Here is a 24671-nt window from a genome sequence, read left to right on the forward strand (position 1 = left end):
TAATCAGCCTGCTGTCCTTGGAGAATACCTTCTACAGGAATGTAGCTTTCGCTTTACACACACACATTTTTAGAACACCCCTGACAAATCCATGCTCCTCTTATATCATTTAGCTCATTAAGCAATTAATTTGCTTGCACATCTTGGGTGCATGCTCATATTTGGGCATTCAAATCTGGGCACCATATATAGAATCGGAAAATCTTTCAAAAAAACTCTATTAATAATGCATACATAGGTACTCTGAAAGAGGGAAAAAAATCCAGCGCTTACAAAAAGGCCTCTGTAAAGCCACCTAGCCAACCAAAGTTTTAAGGCTTAGGCATGGCTCACCATCACGAGTTTGAGAAAAACTTCACTCCAACAAGTTGCTGTTAATTGCTCTTCAAAACTCAGGCAGAGTAACAAATGCATGTAGAAATCCACAGGAAATTAAAGTAGTAGTCACTGTTTAAATCAAATAATGATGTATTGGTAGCATAATTATTATCTTCGTATCTATTGCAGAGCTGTATCAACATGTCCAAAGATCCAAAATACCCAACAGGGATTCCCCGTTTTGCTAACGCTACGTCAGGGGTAACAATCCTGTGCCATGGCTACTGCATTCAAAGCTCAAGTAGGTAACTGACAAAAAGACGCCAAACAAAATATTTAAATAGAGCACCACCATCACCCTTTGCAAAGGACAACCAATACCAAATCAGTACCACAGAAAACACGTCACAGTGGCCCGCCTTAAAAAAAAAAAAAGCGGACCATTCCACCTCATCATTCAGACCTTCGGGTTCAACAGAATTAAAGAAAAAGATCCACTTCTGTTCTAATTGATGCAATAGACACCCAAAATCTCCTCTCCACTGGGATCGATTCAGTTTTTCCCCAGTGTGTATTGCATATTTTTCTAACCCAAAATCTCCTCTCCACTGGGATCGATTCAGTTTTTCCCCAGTGTGTATTGCATATTTTTCTAACCCAACTGATATGAATTCTATGCTATATTTTTCAAGTATGCATCCACCGCATATGAAAAGCAATATTCCTTTTGCTCAGTTCTTTCATTATCGTAGGGTTTGTTTGTCAGATGATGAATTTAAAGAACATACTAAGGAATTGAGTCATAAATTTTTACAACGTGGGTATCCTGAAGACTTGGAAAAAAAGAGCAGCAAGAAGAGCTTTTTTCAATCCGAGGAATGCACTTCTGCAATATAAAGTGGTGCAACAAAAAGAGGACTTTTTGCCACTTGTAATCAAATATAATGCGCAGACCAGCTTGCTGTTAGAAGGCACTTTGAACTGCTAAAAGTCCATGAAGTTTTTGAGCAAGGTGCAGTTCCATACCAAAGAGGGTGTAATTTGGGAGACTTTGTTGATCCCAAATGATGTATGGACTTTGAAATAATTCAATTCTGAAAAAGGAAATTACAAGAAATGTGGCCACTATTCCGTATGACACATTATGCTGGAAAATAGTGAGTTTGTTCACTCCAAAACCGGAAAAAATAATGTATTTTGTTTTTTTTGTTTTTTTCCTTTTTTAAGGATCAACAAAAGGGATCCTAAGATTTTTTTTTTTTTAAAAGAAGAAAAACCTGCGCGTAAACGTGAAAAACAGTTCAAAAAAAGAGAAGACTCTCTTTCCCGGGCTAAACGAGGAGCACAGAAAAATCTCTGCCGCACCTTGTCGCAGAAAAAAGAGAACTGAGGTACTCGCTCGGCGGGCAGGGAGTTAGTCCGTGCATGCGCGCCAGAAGACTCTGGCAAAACGTTTTTTTGGTTTTGCAAAATGCCGATTCCTGGGCTGATGTGGACGTCGACCCACATGTGAGAATAAGCAGCCTGCTTGTCCTCGGAGAAAATTTTTATATTACTTTTTTACATCTCACTGGTGGTCTGTTTTTTTAGGTATGCTTTTTTAATTCATCTTTTTATATCATTTATTCTGTATCATTTATATTTATATAGGACAACTTTTTTACCCCTATGTGGCTTCCTTTTTTCAGATCCCCTGTTTCCCAACTTTGTCTTGGCAGTATTTATTTATTTTTTTTACAATATCCACAATGCTGTTAACCACAGAGCATTTTGAAATTAAGATTGTGTCCCCACATTGCATAGATTTTTTTTCAACACACCAGAGTATTGGCATGTATAGCCTATAAATATGAACCCTCTCCTGGAGAGCATGACCCAGTCAGACTTATTCCCGGTAGATGTTACCTTCCCCATTTTTTTCCACTTTATTTTAAATTTTTTAGTTTTTAGTACTTTGCCGAGTCTGTATCTTTTTACCATTTTTTTCTTTCTGCTCGTATCAGCGATCTGTCCTGCAGTTGTTCCTCAAGGCATTTCTTGGCCACTCATTTGGCTGCAGTATTTTTCTTTTTGTTTTATTCATTTTTAAAATCTTGAGCCATGTAGAGCTGCGTGTTTCTACACCATGTCGTTGGTTTCTTAGTTTCTTTTTCTGGTAAACGGCCACTATATTCTCTTATATTCAATGCAGTTTTTATTCACCTTGGATTAATTTTTGCCTTGTTCTTTTTCCTTTGTCAGTATTTACCTATTTTTGGTTTCGGTGGTTTCATTCATTTGCAGGTTCTTCCTTGTCTCTTCCTTTCAGGATGTTATGTACTTTTTTTAATTCTTTCCATTATCTTGTTCTTTTTATTTGTCCAGGTCACCTTTTGTTTACATACACACATGTTCCATGTGGTGCACACCATTTGATGGGTATATCTCTTTGGTTTCATGGGTGCTGTCTGTCATTATGTCTCATAAATATCATATGTTTGTTTTTACTAAGCCGGTTAGTCCATGGACGGTTCATTTGATATCTTTTAGTTTCTTAATTTATGTGCAACGTCCACCATTAACAATATTCATTGTGCATTATTTTAATGTAATTTTTCTGGATTTTATATCCCTAGTTGAGTTTATTCGCTGCCAGTCCTGTCTTTTTATATTTATTTTATTAATATTTTGTAGCATGTATACATTTTGCAACGTGTGTGTATGTTTGTATATATGTATATATACAGTGCACTCCATTTAAGTGCACGTCAGAAAAGCGCATGCTCTGTTTAACTATATGCCGTACTTCGGTCCTGTTTTTGGCGCCATCAATTTCTATGGGAACAAACTTCGGTTTAGCGCACCACTGATGAGTGCAAGATTTGCTTATATGCATTGTTTAAGCCCGCTCCTCTGCAGGAAAGACTCCGCATAAGCGCGCACATGGAATATGGAAGCCGATTGGCACGTGACAAAGGGGCGGTAAATTTGAAATCTCGTTGGTTAACTGCCACAGGCAGAATGAGTGAAAGAATGTTGTTAGAGTGTAAACTGGAGTCGTCGCGCAACTGTAAGACACTAACACTGGCTGAACGAATAGAAGTTCTTAAAAAATTAGAAAACAAACAAAGTCAAGCATCTATTGCTAAAGAATATGGTGTCAATCCCAGTCAAATTTCACGTATCTTGAAGCAGAAATATCAGCTTCTGGAAGACTGGCAAAACAATACAAATCCACACAGGAAACGAAAACGGGCAGGAAAAGCTGAGGATGTAGAAGATGGTCTTCGGTGGTTTTCTCAAGTCAGTGGTCCACTGCTTATGGAGAAAGCTAATCAGCTAGCTGAAAGTCTTGGACTAACTGAATTCAAAGCCACTGTTGGATGGTTGGAAAGATGGAAGGAGAGGAACAACATAAAATGCAAGAAACAGCATGGTGAAAAACAAGATGCTGATGACTTTGGTGCAGAAAATTGGGTTGTTTCAGTTCTTCCTGCCGTCTTGAACGAGTTTGCACCTCGTGACATTTTCAATGCTGACGAAAACGGTCTCTACTGGCGAGCAATTCCTGATGGAACACTTGCATTCAAACAAGCCGAAACTACAGGAAGTAAAACGTTGAAGGTCCGACTGATTTTCCTCCTTTGCTGCAATATGGATGGGAATGAGAAGTTGGAACCACTCATCATTGGAAAGAGCAAACAGCCCCATTGCTTCAAGAATGTTAAACGACTTCCTGTGTCATACAAGGCTAAGCAAATTCATGGATGACTGGGGAAATTTGGAAGCAGTAGCTAAAGAAGTTAGACACTAGAATGCGGGCACAAAAGCGTCAGATGTGATGTCAGGCTGTCTAATGTCAAGGTGGTCTTCCTGCCACTAAACACTACCTTTCTGATCCAACCTATGGATCAGGGCATAATAGCCAATTTCAAACAACATTATCGGGCTCTTGTGCTACGTCGTCTGATGAGAGTTATGGATGACCAGACTGGCAAGGATAAACGTGCTGTTGAACTGGCTCGTAATCTATCACTGTTGGATTCCCTACATATACAGAAAGAAGCCTGGAATCATGTTACACAGGCAACCATTGTGAACTGCTACAAGCGGGCAAGCTTTGTTAAGGATGTGGAGAGGGCCGAAACAGATGCAGCTGTTGAAACACATCAGATGAATAGGCTATTGACATCCTAGCCGGTGTTACTGAAGAGGAGTTTTATCACTACGTAGCTGTTAATTGCGATCTGCAAACAGCTGATGAGAGCACTAATGTCGAGATATGCACCTACACGCAGGCAACGGCTGATGATGAAACAGATGATGAAATGAGCAGCGAGGCACATGCTGACGAAATTCAACAACCTCCTGTCACTTTTGCAAGAGCGCTGGAGAGTCTCAACACCGTGCGGGCCTATCCGGATGCCACTGGATGTCAGTGCTATGACAGTTTTTACCGTCTGGCAGATGTAGTCTATGGAACTCACAGACACAAGAGTGTACAGAGGACTAGGACTGATTACTTCAAGTAAGCCTAACGTCAGTTAACGGAGACTGTATGTATAATAAACAGTACTGTACATATGTTATATGTTTATCAGATGTCAAGCTTCTTTGGGTCACAATGGTTAAGTGCACGCTCCGGTTAACTGCATGTATTTCTTTGGTCCCAGACCCTTGCACTGTGTGTGTGTGTGTGTATATATATATATTTTTTTTTGTTTTGTTTTGTTTTTTTTTATTTATGTATGTCTTTTGGAACACTATTGTTATCCCTGAGGCTGGCTCCCTATCCATTTCCGCATACAGCTCAAACTCCTTTTATTGACTTATAAGTGCATTCACTCTGCAGCTCCTTAGTACCTCTTCACTCTCATCTGTCCCTACACTCCTCCCTGGGACCTCTGTTCACTGGGTAAATCTCTCTTATCTGCACCTTTCTTCTCCACCGCTAACTCCAGACTCAGTTCCTTTTATCTTGCTGCACCATATGCCTGGAATAGACTTCCTGAGCCGGTACGTCAAGCTCCATATCTGGCCATTTTCAAATCTAAGCTAAAAGCCCACCTTTTTATGCGGCTTTTAACTCCTAACCCTTACTTGTTCAGAACCTTTATTTTTATCATCCTCACTTTAATATTCCCTTATCTCTTATTTGTCCTGTTTGTCCTAATTAGATTGTAAGCTCTGTTGAGCAGGGACTCTCTCTTCATGATCAAGTGTACAGCGTTGCATACATCTAGTAGCGCTATAGAAATAAGTAGTAGTAGTAGTAGGTGTTCTTTGATGCCGAAACACGGATTGTGTCCGGTCCTTTGTTTCCAGGCATCAAATAAAAGCATCTTTTAAAGCACCATCTTCTGTGTTGGATTGTCCTTCAGCCAGCCTTTTTTCTTGTACTGTACACGTAGAGGTTCTTCCTGTTCGCTTTGCCTGTTCCTTGGTTCTGGAAGAATATATTTTGCATACACATTTTTCTAATACTAATGTATAGAGTGACATTCTATCATGTACATAATATTTCAGCTTTTTTTTTTTGTTCCAACACACCTCTTATCTCAGCTCCTCCTCTTCAACAAAACCAATGAAAAAATGTATGTTATAAATGTTTGTGGAAAAGAGAAGAACAGGCACGAAATCCTTGCAAGCTGTCACGTTCCTCACCTTCATGTCCTTCATCTTGGTCCCGGTCAAGCCCTTCGGTGGAGCGGGAACGCGCGTTGCCGTAGCGATTCAGTGCTCTCCCGCGGCCTGCTGACATCAGACGCTTGCCTTGCACGTCCCATTGTTAACGCCCCTGCACAACGCTGCGCTCCTTCCCAGCGTGATCTGGCACTCCCCCGCGATCCTGACGTCAGACACTTATACTATTTCTAGGAACCTTCCCTCTCCCTTGTTGCTTCGGCTTCAACCCAGTAAGCGTTCTGTTTACTGCTGTCTTGCTTGTATTGCTGGTGTGAGACCTTGCTTGTATTGCTGGTGTGAGATCTTGTCCCTAGATTGCTCTCTTGTCTGCTGCCTGCCTGTGAGACCTTGCTTATACCTGGGTTACTCTCTGCGGCTTCCTGCCTGTGAGACCTTATACCTGGGTTACTCTCATCGGCTTCCTGCCTGTGAGACCTTGCTTATACCTGGATTACTCTCTTGTCTGCTTGCCTGCCTGTGAGACCTTGCTTATACCTGGATTACTCTCTTGTCTGCTGCCTGCCTGTGAGACCTTATTTATTTATTTATAGCATTTATATCCCACAATATTTCTACCCATGGGCAGGCTCAATGTGGCGTACATCAGTCCATAAAAACATACAACAATTCAGCAAACAAACAATCAACGTCATAAGAGAGAAAGGGAAATAGCTAAGGAGGGGGAAAGAGTAGTGGTGAACAATATATCGCTATGACAGTTGGAATTCAGAAGGAAGAGATGCCAGGTGGGTGTGAAGCGTATGCTCTACCAAAAAGGAAGGTCTTGAGGCGCTTCTTGAAGGTCGGGTGATCAGGAGTAAGTTTGACCAATTGAGGCAGCCCATTCCACAATTGAGTGCTGAGATAGGAGAAGGAGGATGCATAGGTGGTCTTATACTTGAGGCCTCAAAAAACTGGGTAATGGAAATTTAGGTATGAACAAGCTGATTTGTGAGAGTTCCTAGGCGGCAGGTTAATTAGGGTGTCCATATAAGCAGGGGCTTCACCGTAGATGATTTTGTGCACCAGAGTGCAAATTTTAATTAATTTGTCATCTATAATCCCTCAATCAGATGAGTGAATTGTCCAGAGGCCTCTCTTTTGCTTCTATTAGTGGTTCTTAGCGATTCAGTCCTTCACAGGAAGCCAGTGCAGCTTCTCACACAGTGGTCTTGAACTATCGAATCTTCTTGTACCAAAGATGAGCCTAGCTGCTGTGTTCTGGGCAGTTTGTAGTTTTTTTAGGAGCATGTCTGTGCACCCCCCCATAGATTCCTTTGCAGTAATCAAGGCGGCTTATAACTAGTGATTGAACTAAGCTGTGGAATACTTCTCTAGGGAAATAAGGTTGTATACGCTTAAGCTTCCAAAGAGAGAAGAACATTTGCTTGGTTGTAGAGTTTGCTTGCTGCTCCAGGGTTAAGGTTCTATCAACAATGACACCTAATATTTTTAGGGACTCCGAGATTGGCAAGACAAGCTCAGGAGTGATTAATGTTGGGGGCGTGAATTTGTTATAGGGAGAGGAGAGAATTAGACAATGAGTTTTCTCAGTATTGAGTTTGAATTTAAATGAGTTGGCCCAGTCAATCATGGTGTGTAATCCTAGTCGTATTTCATTGGTAATTTCGCTTAGGTCTTCTTTAAAAGGGATAAAGATAGTGATGTCATCTGCATAAATAAACGGGTTGAGCCCAAGCTTGGAAAGGGCCATGGCCAAAGGAATCAACATTATGTTGAAGAGAGTTGGCGAAAGTGGGGAACCCTGCGACGCCACAGTCTGCTTTCCAAAGAGATGATAAGCTAGAGCTGGAGTTAACTTGGTAAGTTCTTGAGGTTAGAAAGCCTCTCAACCAGGCTAATACATTTCCACTGGCGCCAAAGTAATCAATGAGCCGCAGTAAGATGTTATGGTTCACCATATCAAAGGCACTAGACATGTCGAACTGTAAAAGCAAAATACTCTTTCCAACAGCTATTTCCCTCTTAAAGTTAGTCAGGAGAGTGACGAGCACGGACTCAGTACTATGGAGCGGACGGAATCCCACTGTCAGTTATGCAAATTATTGAACTTGTCCAAATACTCACTGAGTTGTTTATTCACCATGCTCTCCATTAGTTTCACGAAAAGTGGAATAGATGCAATCGGCCGATAGTTGGACAGGTCATTGCTTTTTTTTCTTGGCATCTTTGGGTACTGGGTAAGTAAGATGTTTCCATAGCTTACAGGGCCATTACCAAGCATTAAGTTGAGATGTAGCGTCAAGTCAGTTAGAAAGCAGGTAGGGGCACATTGGAGTAAGTAGTTTGGGCAAACATCCAGCTTGCAATATTTCCTGGAAAATCTGCGGAACTCCTGCTTAACGGAATCTACAGAAAGAGGTGAGAAGTGTGAAAACAAATGGTCTGCTGGATGCTCATTGGATCCCGAATCCAGGCCACTAATAAAATCACTAACGCTGTAATTACTCCTTGGAAGGGAACTCTGTAATTTTATGAGTTTTTCTTGAAAAAACTTGGCTAGATCTGCAGCTCATGGGATACCTTTACTTGTAGATGTAAGCGTAGTAGTATCAGTTAATTTATTAACAACTACTACTACTACTATTTGACATTTCTAAAGCGCTACTAGGGTTACGCAGCGCTGTACAATATAACATAGAAGGACAGTCCCTGCTCGAAGAGCTTACAATCTAAGTAGAGCTTTTTCATATCATTGTAATCCGGGCCTATCTTGGTTTTAAAATAGTGTTTTTTAGACTGCCTAATTTGTACATTCTCTGAGATTGCTTCCATGCATTAAGATGTTGAGTGTCCTGGTGCTTTCTCCAGGCCCTTTCGAGTTGTCTGCTATTGGTTTTGAGTTTTCTGAGGTCATGATTAAACCATAGGGCAGCCACTTTCCTTTTTGTTGAACGCGTTCTGAGGGGCGCTATGGTATCCAAAATGCTTCTGCTTCGATTGTCCCAGTTGAGGAAGAAGCTTTCCGAATACACCGGGTCAGGCCAAACTGACTCCATAGATGCACTGTCAGAATACCTCTGGGTCAATATACCCTCTTGTTTTGTACGACGTTAGGGCTTGAGTGCGCTGTGGATCTTTTACCTGCCACAAAATGGAACAGTTGAGCTTGGAGTGATCTGACCAAGGGATAGCTGACCAAAGGACTTTGGTTATTTGCAAATTGTGCTGATTAGCCGATTTGAGGGAGAGGAGATCAAGAGTGTGACCTTTTGAGTGGGTAGCTTGAGAATTCCAGCAGGAGAAATCCCAAGAATGAAGGAAGTCTAAGCAGTCACGCGTGTGGGTAGAGGAATAGTTTTCAAGGTGCAAATTAATGTCTCCCAGGATGAGTACATTGGGACTGGACAAACACGTATTAGAAATGAAATCTGCAAAAATAGGCTGTGCTTCGTTCCAGTTGCTAGGTGGCCGGTATAACAAGATACAGGTCAGGTGACTAAATAAGGTATTATTAAGGATTTTCACAGAAGCGATTTCAAGCTGCGGTGTAATGGAGTCTGCAATGGGTTCTATAACGACGGTGGAGCGATAAATAAGTGCAATACCTCCACCTCTCTTCCCAGACCGTGGCCAGTGGACTAGTTTATAACCTGAGGGGCATAAGTCAAGCAAAATAGGATCTGTTGATTTTGGACCCAAGTTTCTGTAATAAAGACCAGGTCAAGGTTATCTAGCGTGATCCAGTCAGCAAAAATTGAAGCTTTATTGACCATAGATCTGGCATTTGCGTAGCCCACAAGGATAGTACAACAGGAGGGCGCCAGGGACTGCAATGAAGAAATGTTTATAAGTTGACGGTCTTTGGCTGGTGAATTCTTGAAACGGTAATACTTGCCATGCAACAAACATTTGACAGAAAGACAGGAAGGGCGGCTTGGTAATCTATATGGATTATGTAGGATGGGAATGTAATTGTTTTCAACGGGAGAAACGGAAAGAGAGAAGGAAAATAACGAAAGAAAATAGTAGGCAAAGAAAGACTTAAACATGTCCATATTGAAGGCAGTTAGTGATAGTGGGCTCTTGAAGTGGCACCGGCTGCTGCAGAGGCTGAAGAGGTGGATGCAACTTGCAGGTGCAGATGTTAGACATCTATCAATGGGACTGTGGAGGAACAGCAATCGCAGACAGCAGGCTCAATCCAGAAGCCGAGCACCAATCAGAGGATGAGGTGAAACAGAATTTAGATGTAAATCCAAAATCTGTTGTGAGATATAATCCAAGGCAATACTGCTAGAGCCTCAGACCAGAAGCCGGTAACCAATCAGATGGGAGCTGCAGGGACGAGGCGAATGAAGTACACAATGCAGGAAATAATGGCAGTCTGATAGTAGGAAGTAGAAACATCCACAGCCAGTCAGGATCCTTAGTGGTGCAAATCCAAACGTTCCTCCTCCAGAGTCACAACAGGCGAGGTCCTCCAGACCAGGGACAACCGTCACTGCTCCACCAGACAGGAGAAGGAGGAAGAGCCGCACAGCTGAGCAGCCGGTAGTGTAGGCGGGGCCCAGGAGAACAACTCTGAAAGAACAGGCCAGTAGTTTGCTAGGGTCAGGGTGGCAGAGGCAGATTCCCCACACAAAGCGACCTCACTTGCTCTCCTCGACCGTCTGTTCCGGCTCCCCGATCAGCTGATGTGGCGCTCCGCTCCTCCCACGCCGGTCAGTTTCTCACACAAAGATCAGTTGAGTGGAAGAGGTGCAGGAGGTGATCGGAGTGCAGGCGGAGCTCTGCAACTGGAGATCGGCGCTGTAGGAGAAGATCGGGCCTCGGCAACGCTGGCAATGGGTAGGGTTGGGTGGCCACCAAGGAAGGCCAGTCAGCAACCCAACAAGCTCCCCAGGCACCCTGGACTGAGCCAGGCACAGACCCAGCTGAAAACAGGCCAATCCACAGCCAAATATCAGTCGATCACAACGAAGTCTCTGGAGCTAACGATTTCCTCGACTATCGGCAGCCATGCTGCCTGCCCTCACGACGCTGCTTGGACCCGGTTTACTCTCTTGTCTGCTGCCTGCCCTCACGACGCTGTTTGGACCCGGTCTACTCTCTTGTCTGCTGCCTGCCCTCACGATGCTGTTTGGACCCGGTCTACTCTCTTGTCTGCTGCCTACCCTCACGACGCTGTTTGGACCCGGTCTACTCTCTTGTCTGCTGCCTGCCCTCACGATGCTGTTTGGACCCGGTCTACTCTCTTGTCTGCTGCCTGCCCTCACGATGCTGTTTGGACCCGGTCTACTCTCTTGTCTGCTGCCTGCCTGTGAGACCTTGCTTGGACCCGGTGTACTCTCTTGTCTGCTGCCTGCCTGTGAGACCTTGCTTGGACCCGGTGTACTCTCTTGTCTGCTGCCTGCCTGTGAGACCTTGTTTGGACCCGGTGTACTCTCTTGTCTGCTGCCTGCCTGTGAGACCTTGCTTGGACCCGGTGTACTCTCTTGTCTGCTGCCTGCCTGTGAGACCTTGCTTGGACCCGGTGTACTCTCTTGTCTGCTGCCTGCCTGTGAGACCTTGCTTGGACCCGGTGTACTCTCTTGTCTGCTGCCTGCCTGTGAGACCTTGTTTGGACCCGGTCTATACTCTTGTCTGCTGCCTGCCTGAAACACGTTGCCCGTGCCTGGTTTACTCTCCCATCTGCTACCTGCCCGCGGCCCCGCCTCTTGTCTCTTTGTGTAAGTCCTGTTGGCCGCCCGCACCTGTTGGGCTCAACTCCCGGGGAATGGCGGTCACCACAGGTGAACTTCAGGGTTGCTCGGCTGCCAAGCAGAATCCGGGGCCAAAGTCCTCGTACCGGGATCATTTCTCGGTACAGGGACTCACAAAGCTGACACTGGCACTGACTTCGGTACAGGGACTCACAAAGCTGACACTGGCACTGACTACAGAAGAACGGATTAACCCGTTACTCCTCCTCAGACCTTCTGTTATCTGTGCACTGCTGTCTACCCAAGGCTTTGCGCACAAATTGTTTCAGTATAGGTCACTCACAGTTGTTTGCAAAAGCCAAGTTAACCTCTGCGCAAAGCCTAGCACACTTGACTGCATTGGACCTCAAATTTTCTTGCACCTTTTATTTGTATTTGATGTTTTTCTCCCTCCTTTTAGATTAACTGTGTATATTTTGTGCTCTTGTACTATTAACATGTACATTGTCTACTTATTTTGATAATACTGATGCTGGCGCTTGTTTTCAGTAGAATATACTTTAGTTTGGAATAGTATTCACTGTGTGAAGACCTGTTGTAAATACGTTTTAGATTTGGTGGGGGTCTCCTTGAGCTTTGCAGAGTGTTGCTCCCCATAGGAATTTGGGACTATAGAGTTTTTCAGTGCTCTGTATTATTAGTGTGGCTCCCTACTAGTTATAGGGAGTGCCCTGGGCAACATGGACATATAAATTCATTTCCAGATTGATTTGATTGCACTTCTAAGCCATTCTATAGTGGAGTGGTAACTTGAGATACAAAAAAGGTTTCCCTGCAAAAGGGAGTAACCATACACTTAGAGGTTCTATCTACATTGCCAAAAATAATACTTTTTAGAAGAGGGCAATGCTTGCATAGAAGCTTAGGTTGACTGCTTTTGATTGAAAACACCCTGAACAACACAGGTCTGTTCAGCAGTTACACACTAGCCTTTTTAAAATAGTGAGGTACAGTTGAATTTAGAAATGATGCGGACAAGAACCAACTATAGAAAAAGTGCTTTCACTCATTAGTTCTGGATTGTTCTTGTAATATTTAGAAAGTGAAGTTCCTCCTGAACGATATGTACTAGTTTTGTGTCACTTCTTTTTTTACTATCAAGTATCTATCTTTTAAAAAAAATCATCTTTAGGAACCTTAGTGCCATAAGAGTGACGCTGAAGGTCAAATTAGCTTCTTTTAAGGGCAATATTATGTGTGTTCACGCTTTAAGAATTGTAATCTTTTTGCTTGCATTTTTGTAATCTGTTGTCTATGGTAAAGATTTACCTTTTTTTAGTCTTGCTCCAGTATTCTGAATTAACTAGAGCTGGTGCAGACCCTTTGTATTCGGACCAGTGTACAGAACAGTAATCCAGTCTTGATGTTATCATGACATGCACAACTAAGGCAAGACTTGCCTTCCCAATGTAAGGAGAGAGGCAGTGTAGTTGTTGCAAATGATAGAAGCAGCTCTTGAAGGTTGCTTGGATTTAAGAGATCAGAATAAGTGTTGAGTCTAGCTGTATTCCAAGGTTCCTGACTTGTGATTTGAGGGGGAGTTCATATTTCCCAAAGGAGATTTTGATGTCAGGTATGTGCCCACTTGTGTTAGGTGACTGACTTCATGCCACTGCTTCAAATATTTGACTTATATAATATCACTGACGTGCTAAGGGATGTATGTAAAACCAGTTTAAATTGAGGTTTGAATAATACAACTATTTCTTTCATTATGTATCCTGTTTGTTTCTGTGACTTACAAACCGTGCTTTGAAATCTGCCTTTGATGGCCAAGAATAAGTGTATTTTGTTTTTTTTACCACAGTCGTTCATGATATGTTACTGTCATTATTTTATTTCTTTTTTTTTTCCAGCTGCTTCGAGAACTGAAGCACCCAAACGTTATCTCTTTGCAAAAGGTGTTCCTGTCTCATGCTGATAGGAAAGTATGGCTTCTTTTTGATTATGCTGAACATGATCTCTGGGTAAGGAAAATGCTGCATTTAAGAATTATACTTTAATGTAAGAACCAAAATAATTGGAACAACTACAGTATAAGACGAATTTACACATTCTTCATGGCTTTTTATTTTTATTTTTTTTAAATCTTTTTATACTGTTTACTCTGCTTCTTCACAGTCCCCTTACCTCCTGGCAAGCCCCCTCTATTTTATCATCTATTCCCCAGCTGCTCCTCTTCTGTGCTGCTCCGCCCTAAATATGCCAGTCTTCATTCCTGGGTGTCGCAGTTCCCAAAAATCCCAGCAAGCTCCTGTGTGCTGCTAACATCATCTACCTGACAGCCCCTGCACAATTCCCTTTGGTGACACCATCTACTACTTTCCCTCCTCATTCCTCCTCCTGTAGACAAAAAATTCTGGCTTTCTGACTGCTTCTTTATTGTCTCATACTTGTTTAGAACAATAAAATGTATCATTATTAAAAAAAAAAAAAAGCACACATAGATTATGGGGAGTTGGTGCCCTGTATGGGGGCTAGAGTATTGAGGGCAGTCCTGATGTTGGGGTCCCAGGGACAAGTGGCCATCCTGCTCTGGGTGAGTCAGGCTAGGCACTTTACAATGAGAGATGCACACATGCCGGGGTTATGAAAGTGGTGGGTCCTGAGGGAGCTGGCAGCTAAGCAGTGCTTCTGGCTTCTTTTGTCCCAATTGCGCCAGTTTTCTGGTACAGTTTGTTCCTCCCATTGAAACGGATCCTATTGGGAAAGCTGATTAGGAGCCACAGTATGTGCTGAGGGCAGTGCAGTGGCAGCATCTCCCTTGATTTCAGTGGGAATGACTATCATCTTGGTGCTAACTTATCAGAGCGTAGGAGTAACCCTAGCTGGTGGGTAGATGGAGGTGGGAGATCAAAGGAGACCTTCCCCTGCGATGGACATATTGCCCTTCAGGTTGATCTCCCACAGGGAAGGCTGCTGGGTGCTCTTGGTTTGGAGTGGGTTTGGACTACAGTGTTCTTGTGGATATGGGAAGCCTGGCCTATGCAGGCGGGGAGCTCTTCCCCTAGGGCCACAAGGCTTTCAAGGGACTCTCAGCTATGCTGCCAGATGGGCCAGTTGCGCTAATGAAAGCTCGGTCAGGGTTCCAATCCCATCTTAGTCTCCCACATGCAGCTGGGGCTCTGATGAGGAAAGTCAACAGCTGTTGCCAGAGGAGGAGGCCCTGAAATAACAGGAAGACCACTGCCCAGAGGGAGAGGATTACCTAATGGTCACAGTATTTAGGAAAGATGAACTCAATCAACAGATTGATTCAATGACCTTGATGCTGCCAATCTCGTCTGGAGACAGCCAGACGTGTTGGGCAGCATCTGATCTTGGAAGGGGTATGGAAACTGACTAAGGTGTTTGGGCTCCATATAGCTCTTTCCCAGATGGTGCTGTTGGAATGGGAAGCCCTAGGAGGGCATCCTGAGGGGGACCCAGCACCTGAGTAGACTTTACCCACTGCCAAGGGAGGAACTTTATAGGCTCCTGCAGCTCCCTAAGGGTGATATTTTGGTCACAGGTGTGACCAAAAGATTACTATTCGGTGGAGGTTGGCTCAGTCTTGAAAGAACCACAAGATCAGAAGTGGAGCAAATCCTGAAACAGGTATTCACCTCCGCTGTGATGGGAGTACAAGCCTGTTTGTTTAGGGTCTATGTGGCCAAAGTGGTGCTTCTTCTGTGGACTCGGCAGTGGCCCAAGAACCAGGGTGATTCAGGCAACTACAAACTGGTAAGTCTGACATCAGTGCCTGACAAAATGGAAGAAACTGTTATTAAGAACAAAATTACTAGAAGAGGAAATCAAGATGACAGTCTGAGCAGACATGCTGCACCTGCGCTCTGTAGAGAACGCTGTATTGATGATGAAGATGGGCAAAAGGAAATGTTGAGTAAAAGCTATAGCCCCTGTTCCACCCCTGCAGGGGGCCTGGCTTATCCAACAAAGCATCCAGAAGTTTGCCGTTGGATCCTCGGTTTTGGTGCTGGTGGTGACAGTGAAAAGCTCAGAGTGCAGCTTGATGAAGACACATCTCCCAGCGGTGGCACCATGAGTGCCTCTGTAAGGGTTTGACCCTGTAGGAACATTATCTTCAAGAAGCAGTATGGCATTGCTGGTAGGGACAGGGGCAATCGCTCCTCTACCCGCTGTAGTGAAGGTCGTGGCTTTGTTTGCTGAGTCCATGATAAAATCAAAGTGGAGTTCGCCTGGAATCTGAGTGACTGAGGGAGAGAGAACAGTTGAAAAATGACCCTTACCAGTTGAAAAGACACTTCATTTACTATCTTTATCAAAGTATGTCTTGAATAAACCTGATACCAAAATTACTAATAAGGGGATAACTCTTTTAATTCCAGAGTCACTTTTAATATCGACTACACAAAGACTCCAGTATTTTTTCTTTATCACAAAAACATTTTATTGTATTGCAATGCCCGCTAACCTCACTAGCACTGCTGCCTACTATTAAAACCTCACACATTCACTCCTCCGCTCACCTTGCACACCTGTATTTAATTTAAATACAAAACAGTTGATTTTACATTTTAAACTGCATACTTATATGTTTTGTATGGTGCATATGTTTTGCCATGCTTATACATTATATCATACTCAAATAATCAAAACTCAGTCCTGCCAGCTAAATGGTCCTTTTCCTACAAACGCCACGCCTTCCGCATGGACGCAGTGAAAATGTTTCCACATAAACGCTGGATGACTGTTCTTCATGGACAAACTCTGTATGTCCGTTAAACCTCCGTTGGCTGTTCAAATACGCCACCTCCAGTCATTAGTATGCATCACAATACAGGTGCTGTGTGCTTGGTGACTAACTCAACAGTCCACCATATCTGTTTCATGTTATGCCGGCTCCTCAATGCAGGACCGCATTTCACAAATCTTCCTCAGGAGGAACCACCATCAAATCTATAACAGTTTAAATGTTACCATTACTATCATCAATGCTTCTCTTACAATCTTATAATGCTATAGCATTCCAACTAACACTTGTTCAAGCTTCAAGTATTGGCTCTATAATTCATAAGCATTGGCAGGTTCTCTCGGTTCACCCAGTGTTTAACGATCACCCTAAGGTGGCATATAAACGCCAGGCGAACGTTGGGGAGTTGCTTAAAAGATCTAGTAGTCCCATAGTGGAGGGCAGGCATTCCCCGTGTGGCAAGTGCGTTTATTGTAGATATCAATGGGACACCTCCACCATCCCTATTCCTCACACCAGCAAATAGCATAGTTTAAGACATCACACCTCGTGTAATACGGAACGTGTTGTTTATTGTATCAGATGCCCTTGTGGTTTATACTACATAGGACATACGAAAAGACAACTTAAAAATCGTTTGGGAGAGCACGTTAGTAATTTGCGACATAATAGGCAGGAAAATCCTTTGGTGAAGCATTGGATGCAATGCAATCATACTATAGAACAACTTCAGTGCGCTGTCATAACTCATTTTCCTTTATCTAACGGGGTGGTGATGTTAGTGCCAGGTTGCTGGTGATTGAACAACGGTATATTTTTTCATGGGGGACGGTAGCCCCGAATGGTCTCAATTTGGAGGTTGAATGGGTGTAAGGCATTTCCCCTTTAAGGATGTAGGGAGGTGTTCCAGTGTTTCCCTTTTAAAAGCAGAATAGATGTGCTATGTGCAGTGATTTCCTGGGCGGCGTCTGTGGCTCAGCCCTAAGGGAGTTTCAATCCGGCATGCAGCCACTGGAGGTGTAGAACAAGTAAGTGTTAGTTGGAATGTTATAGCGTTATAAGATTGTAAGAGAAGCATTGATGATAGTAATGGTAACATTTAAACTGTTATAGATTTGATGGTGGTTCCTCCTGAGGAAGATTTGTGAAATGCGGTCCTGCATTGAGGAGCCGACATAACATGAAACAGATATGGTGGACTGTTGAGTTAGTCACCGAGCACACAGCACCTGTATTGTGATGCATACTAATGACTGGAGGTGGCGTATTTGAACAGCCAACGGAGGTTTAATGGACATACAGAGTTTGTCCATGAAGAACAGTCATCCAGCGTTTATGTGGAAACATTTTCACTGCGTCCATGCGGAAGGCGTGGCGTTTGTAGGAAAAGGACCATTTAGCTGGCAGGACTGAGTTTTGATTATTTGAGTATGATATAATGTATAAGCATGGCAAAACATATGTACAATACGAAACAGTATAAGTATGCAGTTTAAAATGTAAAATCAACTGTTTTGTATTTAAATTAAATACAGGTGTGCAAGGTGAGCGGAGGAGTGAATGTGTGAGGTTTAATAGTAGGCAGCAGTGCTAGTGAGGTTAGCGGGGATTGCAATACAATAAAATGTTTTTGTGATATAGAAAAAATACTGGAGTCTTTGTGTAGTTGAATAAACCTGGCCAGGATGCAGAAATGTTAAAGGAAATTAGGGACGCAAACAAACTGGACAACACAATAATAATGGGTGATTTCACTTACCCTGATATTGACTGGGTAAATGTAACATCAGGGCATGCTAGGGAGGTAAAATTCCTTGATGAAATGAAGGACTGCTTTATGGAGCAGCTGGTACAGGAGCCAACGAGAGATGGAAAAATTCTAGACCTAGTCCTTAGTGGAGCGCATGATCTGGTGCAGGAGGTAATGGTGCTGGGGCCGCTTGATAACAGTGATCATAATACGATCAGATTTGATATCTTTGAAGTAAGTATACATACGAAATCAAATACGTTAGCGTTTAACTTTAAAAAAAGGAGGCTATGATAAAATGAGAAGAACAGTGAAAAAATAACTTAGAGGAGTGACTGTGAGGGTCAAAAATTTACATCAGGCATGGATGCTGTTCAAAAACACCATCCTGGAAGCCCAGGCCAAATATATTCCACGTATTAAAAAAGGAGGCCAGAAGACCGAATGACAGCCGGCATGGTTAAAAAGTAAGGTGAAGGAAGCTGCTAGAGCTAAAAGAAAATCCTTCAGAAAATGGAAGAAGGAACCGACTGAAAATAATAAAAAACAGCATAAGGAATGTCAAGTCAAATGCAAAGTGCTGTTAAGGAAGGCAAAGAGGGACTTTGAAAAAAAGATTGCGTTGGAGGCCAAAACACATAGTATAGTAAAAGCAGGAAGCTGGCAAAAGAATCTGTTGGACCACTAGATAATCGAGGAGTAAAAGGGGTGATCAGGGAAGACAAAGCCGTAGCGGAGAGATTAAATGAATTCTTTGCTTCGGTCTTCACCGAGTAAAATTTGGGTGGGATACCGGTGCCAGAAATGGTATTCGAAGCTGACGAGTCGGTGAAACTTAATGAATTCTCTGTAAACCTGGAGGATGTAATGGGGCAGTTCTACAAACTGAAGAGTAGCAAATTTCCTGGACCAGATGATACTGATAGAACTGAAAAAATGAACTTGTGGAGTTATTGTTAGTAATATGTAATTTATCCTTAAAATTGAGAGTGGTACCGGAAGATTGGAGGGTGGCCAACGTAACGCCAATTTTTAAAAAAGGTTCCAGAGGAGATCCGGAAAATTATAGACTGGTGAGTCTGACGTCGGTGTCGGGCAAAATGGTAGAGACTATTATTAAGAACAAAATTACAGAGCATATTCAAAAGTATGGATTAATGAGACAAAGTCAACATGGATTTAGTGAAGAGAAATCTTGCCTCACCAATCTACTACATTTCTTTGAAGGGGTGAACAAACATGTGGATAAAGGTGAGCCGGTTGATATTGTGTATCTGGATTTTCAGAAGGCGTTTGACAAAGTACCTCACGAAAGACTCCAGAGGAAATTGGAGAGTCATGGGATAGGAGGTAGTGTTCTATTGTGGATTAAAAACTGGTTGAAACATAGAAAACAAGAGAGTAGGGTTAAATGGACAGTATTCTCAATGGAGAAGGGTAGCTAATGGGGTTCCCCAGGGGTCTGCGGTCGGACTGCTGCTTTTTAACATTTATAAATGACCTAGAGATGGGAGTAACTAGTGAGGTAATTAAATTTGCTGATTTTTAAATGACCTAGAGATGGGAGTAACTAGTGAGGTAATTAAATTTGCTGATGACACAAAGTTATTTAGTCGTTAAATCGCGGGAGGATTGTGAAAAATTACAAGAGGACCTTACGAAACTGGGAGACTGGGTGTCTAAATGGCAGATGACGTTTAATGTGAGCAAGTGCAAAGTGATGCATGTGGGAAAGAGGAACCCGAATTATAGTTACGTCATGCAAGGTTCCACGATAGGAGTCACAGACCAAGAAAGGGATCAAGGTGTTGTTGTTGATGATACATTGAAACCTTCTGCTCAGTGTGCTGCTACGGCTAAGAAAGCAAATAGAATGTTAGGTATTATTAGGAAAGGAATGGAAAACAAAAATGAGGATGTTATAATGCCTTTGTATCGCTCCATGGTGCGACCGCACCTCGAATATTGTGTTCAATTCTGGTCGTCGCATCTCAAAAAAGATATAGTGGAATTAGAAAAGGTGCAGAGAAGGGAGACGAAAATGATAAAGGGGATGTGACAACTTCCCTATGAGGAAAGGCTAAAGCGGCTAGGGCTCTTCAGCTTGGAGAAAAGGCGGCTGAGGGGAGATATGATAGAGGTCTATAAAATAATGAGTGGAGTGGAGCGGGAGATGTGAAGCGTCTGTTTACACTTTCCAAAAATACTAGGACTAGGGGGCATGCAATGAAGCTACAATGTAGTAAATTTTAAAATGAATTGGAGAAAATTTGTCTTCACTCAACGTGTAATTAAACTCTGTAATTCGTTGCCAGAGAATCTGGTAAATGCGGTTAGCTTAGTGGAGTTTAAAAAGGGTTTGGCCAGCTTCCTGAAGAAAAAGTTCATAGACGATTATTAAATGGACTTGGGGAAAATCCACTATTTCTGGGATAAGCAGTATAGAATGTTTTGCACTTTTTTGGGATCTTGCCAGGTATTTGTGACCTGGATTGGCGATTGTTGGAAACAGGATGCTGGGCTTGATGGACCTTTGGTCTTTCCCAGTATGGCAATACTTATGTACTTATGGTGACTCTGGATTCTGTTTGGTCAGCAATAACAAAGTTGGAAACAGCTGTTGTTTAGATGGGGTGTTTGGATATGTGACTGAAATGAAAGAGCAAGTGGAAGGTCTTGAGCAATATTTTAAAAGTTTTGGGGGATAAGTGGAAGATTTAAATAAACAAGTACAAAATCTGAAGAAATGTGGTCAGGCTGTGATAAGACTTGACTGCAATGTCTGATGTAACTTCTGCGAGGGCGGGACACAAGGCGGGAAGGAGGGCTGAAGGGAGGCGTTTGCTGCCCGCGACGCTGCTTTCACGGATGCGAGACTACGATTTCAATGCAGGGGGCCCAGCCTGGTGGCAGACGGAGGGGGGGGGGGGGAGCGGCGGCGACCTTGGGAGGGGGTGGAGGGCGAGCTGTGGCGATCTTGGGGGGGGGGGGGGGGGGCGGCGGCGGCGTGGCCCCGTGGGCGTCCTTGCACCGGGCCCGGCCTAGTCTCTTGGCGGCCCTGATCCTCGGTAGCTTCAGAATTTCCTGAATCTTAGAATAGTGTTGTAATATTTTCATATTTAAGCTTGTAAAATAATTTATGATTCTATTGTTAGTTACATAGTAAGACAGAAAATTTCAGCAAATAAAGACCTGCATGGTCTATCCAGTCTGCACATGAAGGTGGCCAGAATTGAATCTGGCACTCTGCACAGGTTCCACTTCTTCATGGTTAAACACTGGTATACTTAATCTCTGTCTCTCCCTTCCAATTTTGGGTACAGACGTAAGAGTTTGCCCAGCACCAGTCCTACTTCCCAACTACTGGAGTTGCTGTTGAAGCCTACTCCAGCCTTGATCCTGAGCTGTTTTTGTCATAACTCGATCAGAAGAATAGGCTAGAGCTGGAGTCTGCTGTTTCTTGATTATATCTATTTCTTTACTGTAATTTTGGCATCATTAGGCCTGATTCATGGTTGGCTCTACCCTTACTTGTGGGCTTCTAAATATAGATAACATAGTAGATGACGGCAGAAAAAGATCTGCATGGTCCATCTAGTCTGCCCAACAAGATAAACTCATATGTGCTGCTTCTTGTGTATTCCTTACCTTGATTTGTATCTGCCATTTTCAGGACACAGACTGTAGAAGTCTTGCCCAGAACTAGCCCCATTTTCAGGACACAGACCGTAGAAGTCTTGTCCAGAACTAGCCCCACCACCCAAACACCAGCCCCGCCTCCCAATCTCGGCTAAGCTTCTGAGGATCCATTCCTTCTGCACAGGATTCCTTTATGTTTATCCCATGCATGCTTGAATTCTGCTACCGTTTTCATCTCCCGCGGGAGGGCATTCCAAGTATCTACCACTCTCTCCGTGGAAAAATACTTCCTGACATTTTTCTTGAGTCAGCCCCCTTCACTCTCATATCATGTCCTCTCGTTCTACCGCCCTCCCATCTCCGGAAAAGGTTCGTTTGCGGATTAATACCTTTCAAATATTTGAACATCTGTATCATATCACCCCTGTTTCTCCTTTCCTCCAGGGTATACATGTTCAGGTCCGCAAGGTTCTCCTCATACGTCTTGTAACGCAAATCCCGTACCATTCTCATAGCTTTTCTTTGCACTGCTTCCATTTTTTTTACATCCTTAGCAAGGTACGGCCTCTTTATTATTGCCTATTACTTTTTTGATACGGTATTTCTTTAAATAAGAGTATCGTGTCTTCTTTAAATAAGAGTATCGTGTCTTGAGTCATATTTTTGAAATTCTTAAGTAAAGAATTTTAAAAAAGAACAAACTTACTGAACTTATAGGCATGGTTTAATGGGACAAAGTCAATTTGGATTCAGCTAAGGAAAGTCTTTCCTCACCAGTTTTTTTTAAAAGACATGAATAAACATGTGGATAGAGGTGAGCCAGTTAATCTAGTATATCTAGATTTTCTGAAAACTTTTGACAATAGTCCCCTCCTGAGAGAGTCCTGAGAAAATTAAAAAGCCATGAGACTGCAGTGTTCTATTGAGGTCTGGAAAATGATATAAAAAAAAATAGAAAACTTAGGTTAAATGGACAATTCGCTCAATGGAGGAAGATGAGTACTGGAGTGCCTCAAGGATCTGTACGGGGACCAGTGCTTTTTAACATATTTATAAATGATCTAGAAATGGGAATGATGAGTGATGAGAGCAGATTTTCAGATCACACAAAATTATTGAAAGTTGTTAAATTGGTCTAAGTGAAATTGCAAAAGGAGCTTGCGAGGTTAGAAGACTGGGTGTCCAAATGGCAGATGAAATCTAATGTGGACAAGTGTTGACTTTGGGAAGAATAACCCAGATTATTGCTACATAATGCTAGGTTCTACATTAGGAGTCGCCACTGAGGAAAAGAATTTAGGTGTTGCTGTAGACAATACGTTGAAATCTGCTCAGTGTGTGGCAGTGGCCAAAAAGCATGCAGAATATTAGGAATTATTAGGAAAGGAATAGAGAATAAAATGATATAATGCCCCTCTGTCGGTCCATGGTAAGACCACACCTTGAATATTGTGTGGAGTTCTGGTCGCTGCAACTCAAAAAAAAAAAAAAGATGTAGTAGAACTGGAAAAGGTACAAAGAATGGCAACCAAAATGATTAAGTAGATGGGAAAACACTAATATGAGGAAAGGCTAAAGAGCTTAGGGTTCTTCAGCTTTTTGAAGAGACAGTTGAGGGGAGATGTGATGGAGGTCTTTAAAATCCTAAGCTATAATTTGGCTTACTCTTGTCACTTGGTAAAATTCACTACCTTCAAACTGACAAGCCTTAAAAAGTGACAGATATTTTATATTTCATATTTTAAACATAATAGTAAAAGATGGGAGGAAAAGGCTTGAGAGGTTCATTGTGACATTTCAGTTATTGGACCGAGATCCTTTCACTGAGCAGCCTCCTCGTAAGTCAGAAAAACCTTCCACCCTTCTAATTGCAATTGTTTTATCAAAAACTTTTTTCACAATATTTTTTCAGTGATTTTGTAAAATTTCCTTATAACTTTCAGCTTGATATTATAAATAAGTTATAAGGAAATTAAAAAAAAAAGTGTGGTAAATTTAAATAAACTTGAAGCAATTAGAAATGTGGGAGGCAGGTTTTTCTGACATGTGATGAGATCTAGGTCCAGTGACTGATGAATGTCAGACTAAGCTTCAGAAGTCTTTTCCTCCCATCTTTTACTATTATGTTTAAAATATGAAATATAAAATATCATCCATGACTTTTAAGTCTTGTTAGTTTGAAGGTTTTGTCTATAAAATTCGGAATGGAATGGGTAAATATAAATTGATTGTTTATTCTTTCAAAAATTAGAAAGATGAGTTCCATAGTAGCACATTGTTTTACACCACAGGGGCCATAGATGATCTAGATGGGGCCATAGCACACAATTTTTTGCATGACTCTTTTGCAGGAGCAAACAAACCTCACTCAGGGGGCCTTTTACAAAGCGGCACTAGTGTTTTTAGCTCATGGTAAAAATCAGCTGGCGGTAAACACTGAGACTCCGATAGGAATATAATGGCTATCTCAGTGGCATTGTAAAAGATCCCCTCAGACACTCCAGGATACACTTATACTTAGCTTTTATTAGCAGCAGGAAATATCATGCAGGTTCAGCCAACTATTCGTCAGCAGATATTTAGATTGGCAGATAATCACAGCAGGAAGATGGGTGCATAAACTTGTTCACCACAGGTTTCCAGGCTTCAGTGAGAACCAGGAAAAATTCCCATCTCACTGTATATTGGTGTGTCTCCCTGCTTCAAGCACAGTTGATAACATAGGGGCCTAACATGTAAACTGTACATGGAAGGAAAAAATGCCTTGTCAGTAGCTTGGAAAGTCTCTCATAGCCAGAGAGGAAAATATGTGGCTTTTAAAAAGACAGTACTGTTTATCAGTCAGCTAGGCCTGAAGCCT

General features: G+C 42.5%; 1 protein-coding gene across 2 annotated transcripts in view; it reads left to right on the forward strand.

Moving 5' to 3' along the window:
* CDK8 (cyclin dependent kinase 8) overlaps positions 1-24671 on the forward strand; it is a 422329-nt gene that overhangs the window by 94393 nt on the left and 303265 nt on the right. For both annotated transcript variants that reach the window (XM_030200323.1, XM_030200322.1), the window contains exon 3: positions 13565-13675. In XM_030200323.1, the coding sequence (XP_030056183.1) occupies positions 13565-13675 (111 nt within the window). The remainder of the gene's footprint in view (positions 1-13564; positions 13676-24671) is intronic.

Source organism: Microcaecilia unicolor, chromosome 4, assembly GCF_901765095.1.
Source record: "Microcaecilia unicolor chromosome 4, aMicUni1.1, whole genome shotgun sequence".
NCBI lineage: Eukaryota > Metazoa > Chordata > Amphibia > Gymnophiona > Siphonopidae > Microcaecilia > Microcaecilia unicolor.